The sequence below is a fragment of the Eubalaena glacialis genome, chromosome 11 (genome assembly GCF_028564815.1).
Source record: "Eubalaena glacialis isolate mEubGla1 chromosome 11, mEubGla1.1.hap2.+ XY, whole genome shotgun sequence".
Taxonomy (NCBI): domain Eukaryota; kingdom Metazoa; phylum Chordata; class Mammalia; order Artiodactyla; family Balaenidae; genus Eubalaena; species Eubalaena glacialis.
In genome coordinates this window covers 10,522,582-10,538,334 of record NC_083726.1, presented here as the reverse complement: position 1 = coordinate 10,538,334, position 15,753 = coordinate 10,522,582, and the positions used below count along the sequence as shown (strand labels likewise).

The window sequence follows — 15,753 nt, the reverse complement described above, 5'->3', positions numbered from 1 at the left end:
ATCCCCTTTCAGGAGCCAGTGCCCCAGCAGGAAGCTTGGGGATGCAGTGATCTCCTGCCCTCCCCGAGAGAGCCCTGCCGGGCAAGTCAGCAGCTGGACCAAGGGCCGAGCACCTGCCCACCCCTGCCTCCCCTCCCCCGACCCCCCTCAGTCCCCACTCGTCAGGCCACTCCCCACACACCGTCCTTCATGACCCACCTCTCTGGTCTGCCACACCCATACCCTCTCCTTCCCAGCTTCTGGAAGATGTCCTTCCCCTTCTGTGTGGGGCCCCTGATCCTCCGAGGCCTTCACTAGGATGGGTGCTGGGATGGTGGTGGGCAGGGGAGCAGGGCTTCTGGGTTCAAGGCGTGACATTAAATCAGGACTGGAGCTCCCCTTTCTCTGCCCTAGGTTCTAATGGGTCCTGTTCTCTTCACTCTGCTTACCCAACCAATCATGCTGGTTCCTCCCTTTCTCGGGGTTAGCGGGTGGGGGGAACAGACGACAGGGAGAGGGTGTATACTGACACCAACAGGGATAGAAGGGAAAACTGGCTTCCTGAATATTCCAGCCTTGACCTCCCTTCTGCTGCCAGCTCTCCTTCCACGAAGAGGAGGAGCTGGGCTTGCCTGACCTCTGCAAGAGGCAGGGACCCTGGGGGTGGGTGCCCCCTGGACAGGGTGGGAGTGATGAGCATCCCCAGGAGCAGGAGGGGTGTTTGCTGCTCTGGAGAAGGGTTAATTTAGGGAGCAGTGGACTTCGCACCCCCTTCCACCCTCCTCCAAGCCTGTGGAATCCTTTAATCAAGTTGGGTGCTGAAATTTCAGCTCTGAAATGCCGCCTTTGTGCTGGCATCCAGGCGGCCGCCCCAAAGTGCGGGGGTCACTTTCTTGGCCCCGTTTCTCTAAATGGTCTCTTTGTTCCTGCTGGGCCGCTCAGTATCAGATGTGATTAAAGGGAGATGGGGCTTGGGTGGAGGAGGAGAGAAGCGGCTGGGAGAGGGAGGGGGTTAACCCTTAGGGGATAGGGTGTAGAGGAGTTGGAGAAAGGGGTGTTTTTCCTCCCATTTCCCCCTTCCCATTCTGCTACTCTTTCACGGAGTCAGCCCCTTCCTGCTCAGCTGGCCAGGCCAGGGCATAGTCTCCTCAACCCTCTCCAGATACACCTGTCCCTTCTCTGTTTACATGTGGAGCCACTACTTTACTGAGGCCTGAGCTCATCCAGAATCTCAGGTCTAAGGCATGAGCACAAGCCAGGTCTCCCGACTTCTGTCAGGTTATTTGTTCTTTTGGGCCATTTCCCCTTCTCCCGTATCCCCAGTGACTTTCCAGTGAGCCTCACGAGGTCCTGGAGGTGGTGATTTCATCTTCTTGATGCAGCCCCTCCCACCTGCCCTGCCCGCTCCATGTCCACAATCCCACTGAGCACAGGAGACTGGAAATACTGAACAGACTAGAAATGGACTAATGTCCTGCTTGTCAGTAGAGGGAAAGGGTGGGTTGTAAGAATTAAGAGCACATAAGGTTGGTACTGATTGATCCCTAACTAAATTCTAGAATAGGCTATTGCATATTTGAAAACACTTGGATAATAAAAAGATCCTGGAGCTAGCATAGGGTTTCTAAGAATATCACCAAGTGAACCAAATTTTCTTTTTTCAATGGTTACTGGTCTGGTAGGTTGGAAGAATGCCACAGATACAGTGAACCTTGATTTTAACAAGGCATCAGGCAGTCTTTCTGTGCGGCTATGATGGAGAAGCGTGTACTTCAAGGTGATAAAATTAGATTCAGAATTGATTGGACAGTCTTTTCCCTAAGAGTATAGATAATAGAATGGATGGAGAGGTTTTTAGTGGTGTACACAGGGCATGTCCCTCTTCATTCCAACCTTTTTTCATTAGTGACCTGAATGAGGATATTCAAGTTTCAGACATAAAGCTCAGGAGAACTATAAGTTGGATTCAGAATTCTGAAGGATTTAATATAGGTGGGGAAATGGTCAGATGCAACAAGATGAAATCTGTTAAAGATCAATATAAAATCCTGCATTTATCTACAACACAACAACATCAACAAAACACTAGAAAACCACTTGTATACAGGTGGTCTGACTTGGCCGCAGGTTTTATCTACAAGAGCGGGGGTTTGTAGTTACCACTCCGCTTCATGGGAGCCAGCGGTTTTGGCGAAGTGGCCTGAAGAGCTTGCATGACATAGCTTCCAGGTGGCAGTCTGGCCACTCGGGAGGACTGGGCTAGTTCTTGGTGCCCCCTACCCCGCCCAAGGTCCTGACTGGGAGGTGAGGGGCTGGAGCCCACAGACAGAAGAAATAGATACAAGATCTGGGGATGCTGGTCTGGAGCCGTGAAAGAAGCATCGCTTCAGATTACAAGCGGAAGTAGGGCAGGTGGAAGAGATGGTTAAGGGTGCAAGCTTTGGAGTCAGCTGGCTTCAAAATCTGCACCAGCACTTCTTAGCACCCACCTCTCAAAGTGTCAGGTCCCCGTCTGGGAAATGGGGATAACGATTGGACCCACTCCCTCATAGGCCTGAAGGATATAAAGCACTTGGCCAGGGAGCACCCAGTACATGGTAGCTATTACTGTTACTATGAGCTGAGTGTAAGGAAGGACTTCCAGCCATTGGAGGTGTCTATCAATGGAGCATGGGGAAGAGGGGAAGAGGTTTCCCCTGTCCCTGAGGTGGAGGAGCTCCTGGTGCCAGAGTGCAGGTTGGAATTGCGCTGAGCAAAGAGCTTTTGGGGAGGAAGCCCTGAAGGATTAGATGGCACGTCTGCCATCCTGGTTTATACTTAGACGGCAGCTGCTACGAGGACTCGGCTAGATCCTGGTGTTGGACAAGTGTGTGTGTGTGTGTTATTGGGGGAGGTGGCAAGTGGAGGGTACAGTGAGAGAAGGCCCATCCACCCATCCTAAAGGACGAGGCCTGCTGGCTGCAGACAGCAAGACATCAGGCCTGATCTACCTTTCAAATACTTGTTCCTTGAATTCTTTGCAAGGCCCCCTCTCTGCTGGGCGAGAAAGGGCTGCTTGGAAGGCGCTCTCGCTGAGTTCCAGCTGGGTCAGCAAGTGGCCCACCTGCAGTGTGGGCACAGCTGGGCTGGGGGCAGAGCTCCCATCTGAGGCCTCAGTTCTGAGCACACACTGACCCCACTGCGATGCCAGTTGTTCTAACCTGCTGCACTGGGAGAGAGGAGACCTTTGGATTGTCTTTTCTTTGCATTCTACCCCTAGCCACTTTCAGAAAGTGTTTGAAAAAGCACAGGTACAGGGATAAGAGACCAAGAGACAGGCCAGGTCAGGCCCACCAAGCAGGTAACCGGAACCTTTAATTTTATTATGTAGAATGCTTAATGCAGAGTTAATAGGGGCTAGAGTACCTAGCAGAGGGGAAGGGTGAGAGGGAGCTACTGAGATAAATAAGAGGGGGGGCAGTAATGAGTTACATGTGGATTGGGGGGCTGCAGAACAGGAAAATAGGGGCAGAACAGAGCTACATACTTTATTCAAATACCATTGGGAGGCAAAGGGCAAAAGGCCAGGGCAGAATGTACATGTCAGGAGTTTAGTGTCTTCAGCCTGCTGCCAGCAACCCGGGTGCTGGGCCCTGGGTCTCCCCCTGGAGCCGAGGGTTTGGGCCTGAGCAGCCTATAACTCTGGGAAGCCCAAGGAGTTGGGGCTGACAGAGCAGGGGCCACAGAGCCTGGTGAGGGGAGAGGGAGTTGGCGGGGAGCCGGGAGGAAGGCTCTGTGAATTGTCTCCGAATCCTTTCCTGGGGTCCCTGCCTCCTCATCTCCTGGGATGTGCCTCAAGGTCTGGGAGCTTGTAGTGAAGTAGGACCTGGGCCCTCTTTCTCCATTAGACAAAGAATGAGGTTACTGGCATGAAATTGGATCCGGGGGCCTCTGTGCCAATTCCTTCCTGTGTTCAGGAGGGGAGGGGGCACTGAAGGGTTGAGGAGACCTCCCTCTGAGCTCCCACCCCACCCCCTCTCCCTCGAGGCTATTCAGAACTGTCCTCAGCCACCGAGCGGCAGACGGAGCCTGCTGCAGGCACTGACACAGGTCTCTGGTTGGCCTTGCTCTTAGGCACATGGCACGGGTGGCACGGGTTATGTCAGTCCCCTTATTGCCCACGAAAGAGGAAACATGGGCACAGGAGTGGCAAGGCCTCCAATTCCCATCCGACCCTGGATGCTTCCCCTCCTCCCAGAGGAGGGTGAGCAGGGCCTGCTCAGATCCTGGGATCGAGGGTCATTCCTGGGGGGAAGGTGCAGCCCCTCGTTTTTCAGTCTGGGGCAACAAGCAACCTCCTTCTCCTCTGCCCAGCCGAGTAACCCAGGGCTGTGCCTGGGCTGGAGTCTGGATAGGACGGGGTGGGGTCATCAAAGGCAGTGGGCCAGACAGAAGGCCTTCCCTCAGCTGTCAGCCTCTGCAGCTGCCTCCACAGCCGCCACCGGGCCTGAGATGGGCGAGGAACAGGGCGCGAGGGCTGGGGGAAGGGGCAGGGCGAGGGTGGTGGTGACAGGGCCTTCTTTAAGGCCGGGACAGCGTCGTATATACTGGCTGCTCCCAGTGTGTGGGGCTGTGGGACTGGGGCCCTGAGGGGCTGGGGTCAGAGATGGCCGTGTAGAGGGGCCGCTGTGAGGGCCCCATGTAGGAGAAGGCCGAGTAGAGGCCAGAGGTCTGGCCTGAATGGCCATAATAGGGTCCTGAGGGCTGATGGTCAGAGTAGTCAAACTGGGGGCGGGAGATGGAGGGGAAGGCAGAGCCATAGTGGGGCAGACTGAGGGAGGTGTAGGCGATCTGCGAGGTGGACGGCTGGTCAGTGTAGTGTGGGGGCCCCTGGGGCCCCGCGGTCTCCGTCTTCACCTGGGCTTTGGCATCCACACCAGGTGGCGAGACCGTGGGCAGAGCCACACCTGGAGGCTTGGAGATCCAGGCAGAGTGTCCACTGGCCACAGCCAGGGCGCTGCCCAGCCCGTAGCCAGCTGCCGAGTAGCTGCCCACATGGCCCGGGTGCCCGTTGGGCGGCAGGTACTGGTCCAACTCAGCCACATCAAAGGTCTCCATGTTGGACATTACCTCGTGGCTGATCTCACCGATGTCCACGTTGCCGAAGTCGATGTGAGGCTTCCCGCCCTCCCCCATGGAGCGCCCATCCCGCTTGGGGTCTGCCTTGCCCGACTGCAGCTCTGTCTTTGGGGTGGTCGGAGGGGTGGGCGGGCCGTGGCTCTGGCCTGCGGGGTAGGGAGACAGAGAGAGAGAAAGCAGGAACCGAGGTCAGAGGCTGCAGGATTCTGATGGTTCACTTTCAGACAAGATGCCTCCAGAGGCTGAGGGACTGATCACTGCATGACCTTGTAAGTTTTACATGTCTGGGCAGCCCGAGGTGGCATGTAATTATGTAATGATCTTGGGTTGATCTCCAGTTATTTATGAAATTCCCCAATCTTAGGAATGAGTCCTGTCTCCTACCAAAATAGGACTCCCACATGTCACCCACCTCCTGGAGAGGCCTGCTTCATTTTGAGAAGCCCTTCCCACTGGAAAGTTCTTCCTCACACCAGCTGAACTTGGCTTCCCTCCCTGCTCCCATTGTTCCTTAACTGTTGAGCCCGATGGGGTCTGGCCTGTAGGTCTGGGCTCGCCTGTTCTCTCTTAAGCACACTCAGCCTCTGCTGGCCGCTCCCTCTGCTGGCCTCTCCCGCCTTCATCACTTTTGCTGGCTTGCCTGGGCCTCCTCCAGCCCTGGGCCCTGAACAGCGATGTGTCACCTCCAACCCCCTCCATCCTCCCAAGGCCACCTCAAGTGCCCCTTATTCAAGGAAACCTTCCCTCTGACCCAGTGCCCCCGACCATGCTCTCAACTCCCATCACACACTGCGCTGTCCCATTGTTCCTCCAGCTTTCTCCCTGCCTGTTCAGGAGAGCAATGAGATAAGTGACCTGCACTACCCGGTTCCTTTGTCTGTCCATTTGCTCATTCACATATTCATTCAGCAAACACTTAGGGGGCACTGCTAAGTGCCAGGCACTGTGCCAGGCGTAGGGGATACAAACGTAAATCAAATGGGTCCTTGTCTGCACAAGCTCCTAGTCTTGGGGGAGATCCAGGGACCCACACATGGCTAGAGGGCAGCAGCCGAAGTGCTGTGATGAGGGGATGTGTGAAGGGCTCAGAGGACCAGTGCAGGAAGCTGCTCACCCTGCCCTGGGGACACGGGGAAGGTGTCACTGAGGAGGAGTAGCTGAGCTGTTGAAGGGGAAGAGAAAGCCCAGGCCCACAGTAATATAGTGAGCTGGTTGTTCTGTACAAGGTCCAAGGTCTTCTGGTGTGTCTGTGTCCCTGAATCTCCGAAGGAGTGTGAGGGTGGAATGGCTGGATTGAGGATCCCATCGGAGAGAGAACATGTTTCATGGTCTAGGAAACCGACGCTCCTTGACGGCAGGCCTGTGCCTCCATCAGACCAGAGGCAATGCTGAGTCCTGTGCTGGCCAGAGTGTCTAGACTTTGAGTTTGAATCCTGGCTCTGTCACTTACTGTGTGACCCTGGGCAGACCCCCTATCTTCTCATCAGTTTCCTTATCAGTAAAACAAAGATGATACCAAGCAGCTCAGACATGGCCTCCTTCTGGAAGCTTTCCTTGACCAGAGTCTGGTGGGTAGCTGGGTATTTTTGGAGACCAACTGGGTGGACAGGTCGATGACTCCTCCCTAGAGGTCATGCCCCCTCATGGGCTTTGTGTGCACTTGTTTCATCCTGTACTTAATTCAGTTGTTTTCATCCCTCTAGAGTGGGCTCCTGAGGCCAGGGACCATGGCTTCTCGTTTGTATGCCTGGTGTCTGCTTCTAGGTCTGGCACAAAGGAGTACTTGGAGCGTGTCTTCTGAAGGCAGAGCTCTGCTCACCGAGACTTGCCAACGTGCCTGACCCCAAGCACGGTGTTCTGTATGCTATGAACACAAGTGAGGCAGCTGTGGTGCCAGCAGAGGCCCTGGAGCCAAACCACCTGGGCTTAGACCTCAGCTGTATGGCAAGTTACTCTCAGTTTTCTGTAGAGTTTTCTCTCTGTAAAATGAGAGTAATTTGCCACAGCTGAGGTCTGACCCCAGGGAGTGTGACTGCCTCATCACAGTTTAGAGTGATTGAATGTGTGCCTGGCACACAGTAGGTACTCAATTAATGTTAGCTGTTATTATCATTAATGAGAAGGAAACAGGATACCCTGTGTCTGGCTCATCCATGGCACATGCTCAATGTCACATGCCGTGTCTCCCCCATCAGACTGGGAGGTGGGAAAGAGGCAGTGATCTCCCCTTCATCTGCTCTCCCATTTCTCAGAATCGTCCTGTCCCACTTTTCTTTGGTGTAACTCCCCCACTGGCCTCCATGGCCTCCTTAACTGGTCTCTTCACCCCAAAGCAGTGCCCCTTCTATCAGTCCTGGTCAGAGCCCTCTTGCCCAGCCGCCTCCCCTGACACCTGAGTCCCCACTGAGCTCCCTCTGGGCCCCTGCACCCCAGCTGGGCAACCACCCAGCCCGGCCAGCCCTTCCCAGAGCCTCGGGTCTCAAGCCATCCAGCCTTTGCCTCTCCCCACCGCCCAGCCTCCCCCAACCCAAGCTCCCAGCTCCGTGCTCACCCGAGGGGTGCTCAGGGTTTCCATCTGACATCGGGGAGCCCTCGCCCGGGTGCCGGTGGTCCAGGTGGGCGCTCTTGTAGTGGGCCTGGATGGCAGCAGCACTGCCCTGCTCGGCCTCCCCGCCTGGGCACTCTGACTCTCCCTGGGCCGCCTTCCCGTTCTTCCGCCTCCGCGGCTGGTACTTGTAATCTGGGTGATCCTTCTTGTGCTGCATCCGGAGCCGCTCGGCCTCCTCAATGAAGGGGCGCTTGTCACTTTCGTTCAGCAGCCTGGGGTGGGGTGGTTGGGGGAGGCAGCAGAGGGGGAGACATCATGCGTGTCTCCCCTGGAGGAAATGAGGCCCCGGGACGGGGAGCCCAGCGGGCAGGGGGCTGTGCCGTTTGATTTATGGACTGGAGCATGTGAGCCCAAGGCACCACAGCCTCAGAGGGCAGTGATCTCTGCCCCAAATCTCTCAGGGGCTGGAGTATGAGAGAGGAATCAGCCTGCTGCTCCTGGCAGCCCCTGAGGATGGAGTTAGAATAGAGCTTACGGGAGGCATAGAGCTTCCTTCAGCTCAAGGAAGGGAAAATCTTTCTCATCGTCAAAGCTGTCTGCAAGTGGAGCTGGCTGCCTCGTTAGGGGGTGAGCTCCCTGGGACTGGAGGTGTGCAAACAGAAGCAGCATGGTGAGGGGGAAGAGCCCAGTGTCTGCTACTTACTAGCTGTGTGACCGTGGGCAAGTCACTTCTCTGAGCCTTAGTTTCTTCACCTATAAAACGGGGATGATAATACCTACTTCACCAGGTGTGGGATTGGCCAAGATAATGGCTGTGAAGCGCTGTGCACCAGACCTGGGGATGGGGGACTGGCACCTCGAGAAACAGGTGCGATTCTAATGCTGCTTGTGGGGTGGGTGGACAGGAGGACCTGGCGTGGAACCCCTCGACTCTGGAATCCGGATTTTTGTGAATCCCAGTGTGGTGGGGCCTAGGGGGCAGGATGTGAGTGTCCCTTACTATGTAGGGGCCACTGCCTCCTGGGGGAGATCAGATCTCCTTGTCCAGGGGGGTGACAGAGGGTAAAGGAAGCTAGACTCTCTTCTGAGACCCTGGACAGGGGCAGGCAGACCTCCTCCCCAGTCCAAGCCCAGCCAATGGAAGGCAGCCCCTGAAGACAGTACCCCTGCCCACTTCAGGCAGGGGTACTCCAGCCTCAGGCCAGGGCTGGGGCGGGGGGAGTTCAGGGCTTGGCTACTCCAGGGTGAGGAGGGCAGGATGGGTACCTCAAAGAGGGGCTCAGGGGAAAGAACACAGACTCAGACTCCGAGACATAAGGGACTCCGTGGGAGCAGCTCTGTCCTTTGGCCCAAAGGGCCTCTCTCTCCAGCTGCCCGCCCCCGCCCCCCCTGCAGTGGGCGCCCTCTTCACCCAGTCAGCAGAAGGCTGAGCCCTCCCTGCCCGGTATGGGAGGGGGTGGTCATACCAGGCACCTCCTAGCGGGCAGCGGCATTCCTCTGCAGCTTAGCCTCCCCTGGCTGCCCTCCCTCTAGGCCACCCGGCCCAGCCCTAGTGCAACTTTCACCAAGGGTCCCTCTAGCTGAGTGATGGGATGGAGACCCCAGACCAAGGCCTCAGGAGTGAGGGAGTGGGATGCAGCCTTTTTCACCCCAGCTGTGCCCACCCCCCCCACCCCAGCCAGCCCAGGGGAGTAGGTGGGGCAGGCCCAATGGTGTGTGTGTGGTGAGGGGAGAAGAAGCTGCATGTGAGGGCGCCTCAGCCAGCTGTGGCCCCGGCACAGAGGCTCCCAGGATGGCTGGGGACACTGCACTCCCTCTCCCACCCCAAACCTTCCCTGTGCCCTCTGTCCAGCTGGCAACCGGATGTGAATCAGCACGAAAATGGCAGGGGGCACGGAGCCGGGGCACAGGCCAGAAGAGAGGGAAGATTCCAACACTGTATCCCATTGGCACCTCCCATGCTGGTTCCCAGCAGTACCCTAACCTCGATAGAAATCTAACCCGGGGGCGGGGTGGGGGGATGGCCAGCTTTAGCCCAATGCTAACCTCACCCCCAAACCACCCAGCCGCACCCAGACCTTCAATCTCGGCTCTGTTCAGGCTCTCTCCTGACCCCAAACCCGCCCTGCCCCACCACATAAACCCAATCCCAAACTTAATCTTGACTCCAGCGCCAGCCCTCAGTCACCACAGCTCTAACTACAAACCTCGTACTCATCTGCACTTCACTTCGTCTCTGGGTCTCCAAGGTCTGGAATAGGGATGGGGAGGGGGTAGGCTGGTTCCCCACCCAAACTGGAATCCCCATCTGGGGGACTTCCACGGTGGGGCACTGGCTGCCACTTCACCTGCTCCTGTCAGGGAAGGGACCTGGGGGTCGGGAGAGGCTCCAGCCTGCTGTAATTATTCTCTCCGGGCAGGTCAACCTATATACGCCCAGCACCACGTGAACAACATCTAACAGTCCTTTCCCAGGCAGGCACCGAAGGTTAGCGTGACTGTCGGCGCTCCCCCAGCCACTTAGAAGCCAGGACCTGGACGCTGGTGTGTCTGATCCCAACCCCCTTGCAGCACCCCACACAGTCTGTATGCATGTCTTTCTCTTCTCAGGTATAGGACCCCTGATTTCCAGTTCTGCCCAGATAACCATACCCCTTCCTGACAGCCTGGGAGTCATGAGCCTGGGCCGGGGGGAGGATTTCAGGAGGAGCCCCTGGAGAGACTGGCCAGCCCAGCGCATATACAGATGTTTTCTGGGGCCCCCACCCAGGATCTAGGTAGCCCGCCCCCTGTTGGCGTAGCCTTTGATCCTTGCCATTGTCTGGGGTTGGGTCCTGAGTAAGCAGTGCCTGCTTTCCTGATTGCCCCACCCCAGGTTGGTCCCTGGGGGGCACCCTGGGCCCCTGTGCGCACAGCTTGGGTGGTGGCCAGGAACAAGTCCTTCTGAGGGAGCCCATGCCTGGAGTTCTGGGCTAAGGGAACAGGGACAGACAGGGACAATGGAGGGTCCAATTTTAAATCCTTGGCAATGGCATGGGGGAGAAGCAGGGTGTCCATCCTCGCTTTGATGCCCTCACTGGGCCCACACTGTGGTCTGCTCGTGGTCCCCAGGACCTGTTTTGTCTGCCTGTCTCCCTCCTGGTTGTCTGTCTCTCACTTGCTCTTCTCTGTCCCATGGCACCAAGGGTACTGGCCTGGCTGAGCCCTGCCACAGTGTGGGTGGACCTTGGGCAGAGGAGCTAGCTTTGACCTCTGCTCCTGGGCAGGGTTAGACCCTCTGAGTCCACGCAGCAGGTTGGCCACTGAGCCCAGCGCCTGCTGGGGTGAGCAGAGCGCTGAGAGCGGGAGGGACAGGAGCACTAGGCCTTTAGCAAACACATGGCCAAGGACGGGGCCAGGGGGCTGGATGGGAATTCCTCTGGGTCTCTTGGGGGCCCTCCTGCTCCTTCCACCACCTTAAGCCTTTGGCCTTCTAGGCCAGTCTCCACTGTGCTGGGGCCGGCAAGGGGAGAGCAGCAGCAGGAGGGTGGCAGGCTCCTCTGACAAAGCCCAAACTTTCTGCAACTCAGATGCTCCTCACTCCTGCTCTCCTCTGCCCTCACCCTCATAACCTCCTGACCGTGTCTTAGAGTGGAGGCGTGACCCACTTCTGTCACCAAGGATGGTGTGTGGGAAGACCGCTGGACGGAGAGTCAGGAGACCTTGGTTCTGGCCCTGGCTCTGCCACAAGCTGTTACGTGGCCTTGGTGGTCCCTTTGCCTCTCTGGGCCTATCTCTTGGGCAGTCCAGTGGGGAATCAGGCAACCTCTGCAGACGCGCATCTTCTGGAGCCCTTGCTCTCGTTCTGAGCTGCCCAGGACTTCTTGGGGGGCGGGGTTGCCCTGGTCAACAACATATTCCCAAGGGGCCAGCCTAAGCCCCAGACCTGAGGTGAGGCCGACTTCCTCCTCGAGGGATGTTTTCCCCAGAGGTTTGGGCTGCTTCCAGAGAACCTGGGACTCTGAGGGACCCTGGGTAGGCAAGGCACCAACGTTTCCTCCTGGCCAGGGCTCTCAGGTCTAGGGCTGGAGGGGTAGGAGGTTACTCACTGCTGGGTGGGGCCCTGGAAAAGAAGATGGCGCCTGGACTGGGAGAGGGAGGGAGGGGAAGAGATGGGCCTGGCAGCTCTGGGGCCGGGTGGGAGGGGGAGGCTTCTTTCCATGTGTCCCCGTCCCTGGGGGAAGAAGAAGCCCCCGGCCTGAAGGAGGGGTGGTCAGAAGGGCACAGAGAAGGCAGCTGGGGTAGGACAAGACCCTGCAGTGGCCGATTTGTCCTCAGCAGTTCTCCATCCCTCACCCTTTCAAAGACCTGGATCTGAATTCCTTGTCTGCCCCCCCCGCCCCCCCATCTCACTCCCCCAGCCCTCTACCTGGCTGCCTCAGTTTCCCTGCCTCTCCAGCCTGGCCTTCAGTTCTTTCCCAAGCGTTTCCCCCGAATCCCCCTGACCGGTGGCAGTGGCACCCTTGAGTGGCTTGCCTGTAGGAAAGGGGTTAGTGGAGCCCTGTGGTGTGGAGTCCTCCACCAGCCTTCCCTCCCTTCCGCCTTCACTCTCGCCCCAAGAAACCCAGGCCCGAGCGCCTGCCACCGACAGAATTCCAACCGCGAGGGGGCGCCTTCCAGCCCACTGCCCCGGCTGGGGAGCCGGGCCTAGGCCGCTGCAGATCCGAGCGAGCGCAACCACAAAGGGGTACTGGGGGAAGGGCGGGTCCAATGCACCCAGCTGGCCTTCCAGTCCCACCATCAAGGCGGTGGCTGCCCCAGGAGAAAGGCTCAGGCAGTGCCCGTCTAGCCCGAATCCACCCGCAGGTAGAGGGCCCGCGGGAGCTCCCCGGAGGCGGGTCGGGGGCGCTCACCTCCAGAGCTTGCCCAGCGTCTTGCTGAGCTCGGCGTTATGCAGGTGCGGGTACTGGTCCGCCAGCTTCCTGCGCGCTGCCTGCGCCCACACCATGAAGGCGTTCATGGGCCGCTTGACGTGCGGTTTGCTCTTGCTGGCGCCGTTGACGCGCACGGGCATGGGCACCAGCGTCCAGTCGTAGCCGCTGAGCACCTGGCTGACTGCCTCGCGGATGCACACGGGGAACTTGTCATCGTCCGCCTCGCCGTCCTGCTGCTCCTTCTTGACCTTGCCCAGCTCGCCGGGCCCCGGGCTGGCTCGCAGGCCCGATCCGCCGCCTCCACCGCCGCCGTCGGGCCCCAGAGAGGGCGCGCTCCCCGGGGACAGGCAGCGCGGCTCCTCGGAGCCCACGGGGCTCAGCTCCACCTCGGACAGGTCCTGCTCCTCCGCCATGTCGCCCCCGGCCGCCGCCGCCTCGGCCGCCTCCCCGGGGCCCGCCGCCGGGGTCCTCGCGAAAAGTCCAACGCCCACCTGGACGGGAAGGCGGGTGCGATGGGAGGCGTGCGCGCAGCCCCGACGGCGGCGCGGCGAGGGACGCGACGCAGGCACAGCCCCGAGGTGGCGTCTGCCCGGCTCCCCCTAAACCCACCGCAGACCCTGGGCCCCGCGCACATGCCAGACCCTGGCTCGGCCTCCTAGCTCCCGCCTCCGTGTCTTCCCGCCACCTGGTCCCAACCGTCTCTTGGTGTGGGTGGGTTTGGGTTTTTTTTTTTTTTAAACCTCCTCTTGGGTGGAGGTTTGTTGATGGAAAGGAAGAAAAACGGACTCTTTATTCTGCTCTAATCCTGGCTCCTGGAATTTCCCACCTTTTCTCTCACCTTTCCTTCTTCCCTTGAGCCTGCCCCCGACGGTGCCTAGAGGAGCTGCGTGGGGGGCAGATGCGGGTGTCAGCCTCTCGCCACCCCACTCCCCACCGCAGGGTCCCAGGCCTGGGCCCCGGAAGGGAGGAGCGGGCTGCGCACTCACTCACCTCGGACCTCTCCTCCAGTCTGGGGCTCGTCCTTAGGAAGTGGAAAACCGTGTCCCAAGGTGTGCGGTCCAGCTCGGGGCTGGGTGGGGGACGCTGGTGGGCTGGGAGGGAGGGGCTGGGGGCCCTGAGCTTCAGGCCACGGCCTTGTCAGGACGGAGCCTGAATCCTCACCACCAACCACCCTGGCCGGACAGCCTGAGACTGACTGAGCGCTGAGCTGCTGCCGAGGGCTGGGGAAGGAAGGAGGGGGAGAGGGGGAGGGGGAGGGGAGGGAGGGAAGGGCAGAAGGTGGAGCCTCCAGCGCTTTCCTTCATCCCCAACACTCAGGGCTCCTCCGCCAGGCCCCCCCCCGACTCCCGCTCCCTGCGCTGCTGCCCCAGGCCCATCCTGGGAGGTGTAGGAGTGGGGTGGTCAGGCCAGGAAAGCCAATGGATGCAGGTGGGCAGGGTCACAACCTGTAGCTTGAAGGAAAATTGGGCTCAACTGGGACCCCCCACCTCTGCCTCAGGTGGAGGGATGGGCAGTTGGCAGAGGATTGGGGAGGAATGAGGAGAAGGCAGGTGAAGCCTCTGTCACATGTGGGGCCGCTGGCCTGTGTCACTTCACTTAAGACCTCTCGTTGAGTGCCAGCCTGTCTCACCCCACCTCCTGCCCGCACCCGGGCTGCCCTCTCTTTCTCACCTTAAACAGCAAGAGAGGAAGATTGCAGGTCCATACCTGGTGGGGCGGGGAGAAGCTGCACACCCCCTGCCCAGTGCAGATGCCCCAGCTTGACCCCTGGTCCCCTCTCACTGGACACCCAGCACCGCAAGGGCTGGGCTGGCTCAAGGTAGAGAGACAGGACTAACATGTGCAGGAGGCTGGGCGTGAGCTGGGCTGGGGTCCTCTTCAAGTAGGTCTGGAAGGCTTCTGGGGCCCCACTTCCTGGCACCCAACTCCCTCCACCCTGGTAGGGTGAGTCCCGATCCTGGTTATCATGTCTCCCCCTCCCCACCCTGAGAAAGAGTGGGGAGTTGCCCTGCCTCTCTCCTCACTTCTCCCCTCAGTCCCCTCCCCAGCAGGGTGACCCCTCCATTTTTCTGTCCTGCTCATCACCTAAGGCTTTCCCAGGCCTCTCCTCCAAAGATCGCAGCCCCTCTCTCTTCTCAAAAGGTGGGTGCTGAGGCAGAGGTGAGGGTGTGTGTGGAGGACAGATGGAGCCTGGGCCGCACTGGCGACCATGGATGGTTCAGAGCTCCTCAGCAGCTGGGCGAGGCCCCAGGCCCACCCCAAGGGAGTCCTGTCTGGAGTGGGGCTGGGAAGGGGGTCTAGGCAAGGCCTCATGCTTGGGAAAGGCCAAGGGGGTGGAGGGGGTGGGTAGTGGGACACAATGAGGTAGTCACACGAGGCGAAGGCATGTTGGGGGTGGGAGGAGCGGACACTGGAACACACACACACACACACACGCTCGCACACACACAACCAGCCAGACAATCGGGCCAGTGTGTCTGGGCCCTCGGAGCCCAGTGAATTAGGAGTTTGATAAGGGTTTTCTCTTTCTGTCGCTCGCCGGCCTTGGACAATCTCCCCCCAGTTTTCCTCGACGCCACCCCCGGCGCTGCCAACCCTCCTCCCCCCCGTCCCCCCCCTCCCGCCTCCCTTCTCTTCCCTGTGCCCAGACTCTTGTTCGGGGCCTTGAAACAGTGAGCTGTCTTTGTTCGAAATACAGGTGAACGGCAATCATGTGATTAACACACACACACATAAAAAGCTTTTTAACAGCGCCCGCCTGGCCTCAGAACCGCCCAGAGAGGAGCCGCCCTGGATGGACAGAGGGACAGAGGGACGAGCCTCCAGCCGGTCGTGTCTGGCTACCCTCAGCAGTCTCCGACACCCGCTGCTGCCCGCCCGCTGCCCGCCTGCCTGGCATCTCTCGATCCCGGTGGGTCCCCGCTCATCCTTCCACCCCTGGGTTCCTCCTCTCGAGGAGGTGTGGTGCCTGTGGCTTCTGTGACTTGGCCTGAGACCCCCTGGGGCAGGGAGAGGCGGCTGTGGAGGGTAGGAAGCCAGGTGTGGGGTCCCACAGCTCCCCTTTCGACTCCCCGCCTCCTCCCCTACCCTCCTTGGCCCAGCTGTGCCAGGATGGGGGTGGGGGTGGCAGTGGGTGCTCTGGGTCTGCAGAAAAGCCACGCTGGACAGAAGGGGCCTCTCTCTTCCCTTCCCTCT

The 15,753-nt window shown here is 59.2% G+C and overlaps 1 protein-coding gene across 1 annotated transcript; it reads right to left on the bottom strand.

Annotated features, from left to right (window-relative positions):
• Window positions 1-4,539: 4,539 nt before the first annotated feature.
• On the bottom strand, window positions 4,540-12,986 carry SOX10 (SRY-box transcription factor 10). The gene is made up of 3 exons (XM_061205378.1): window positions 12,538-12,986; window positions 7,649-7,917; window positions 4,540-5,243 (listed from the first exon to the last, which is right to left on the bottom strand). The coding sequence occupies exons 1-3, from the start codon at window positions 12,969-12,971 to the stop codon at window positions 4,540-4,542; spliced, it is 1,407 nt and encodes a 468-aa protein (XP_061061361.1). The 5' UTR covers window positions 12,972-12,986.
• Between the last annotated feature and the right edge of the window lie 2,767 nt (window positions 12,987-15,753).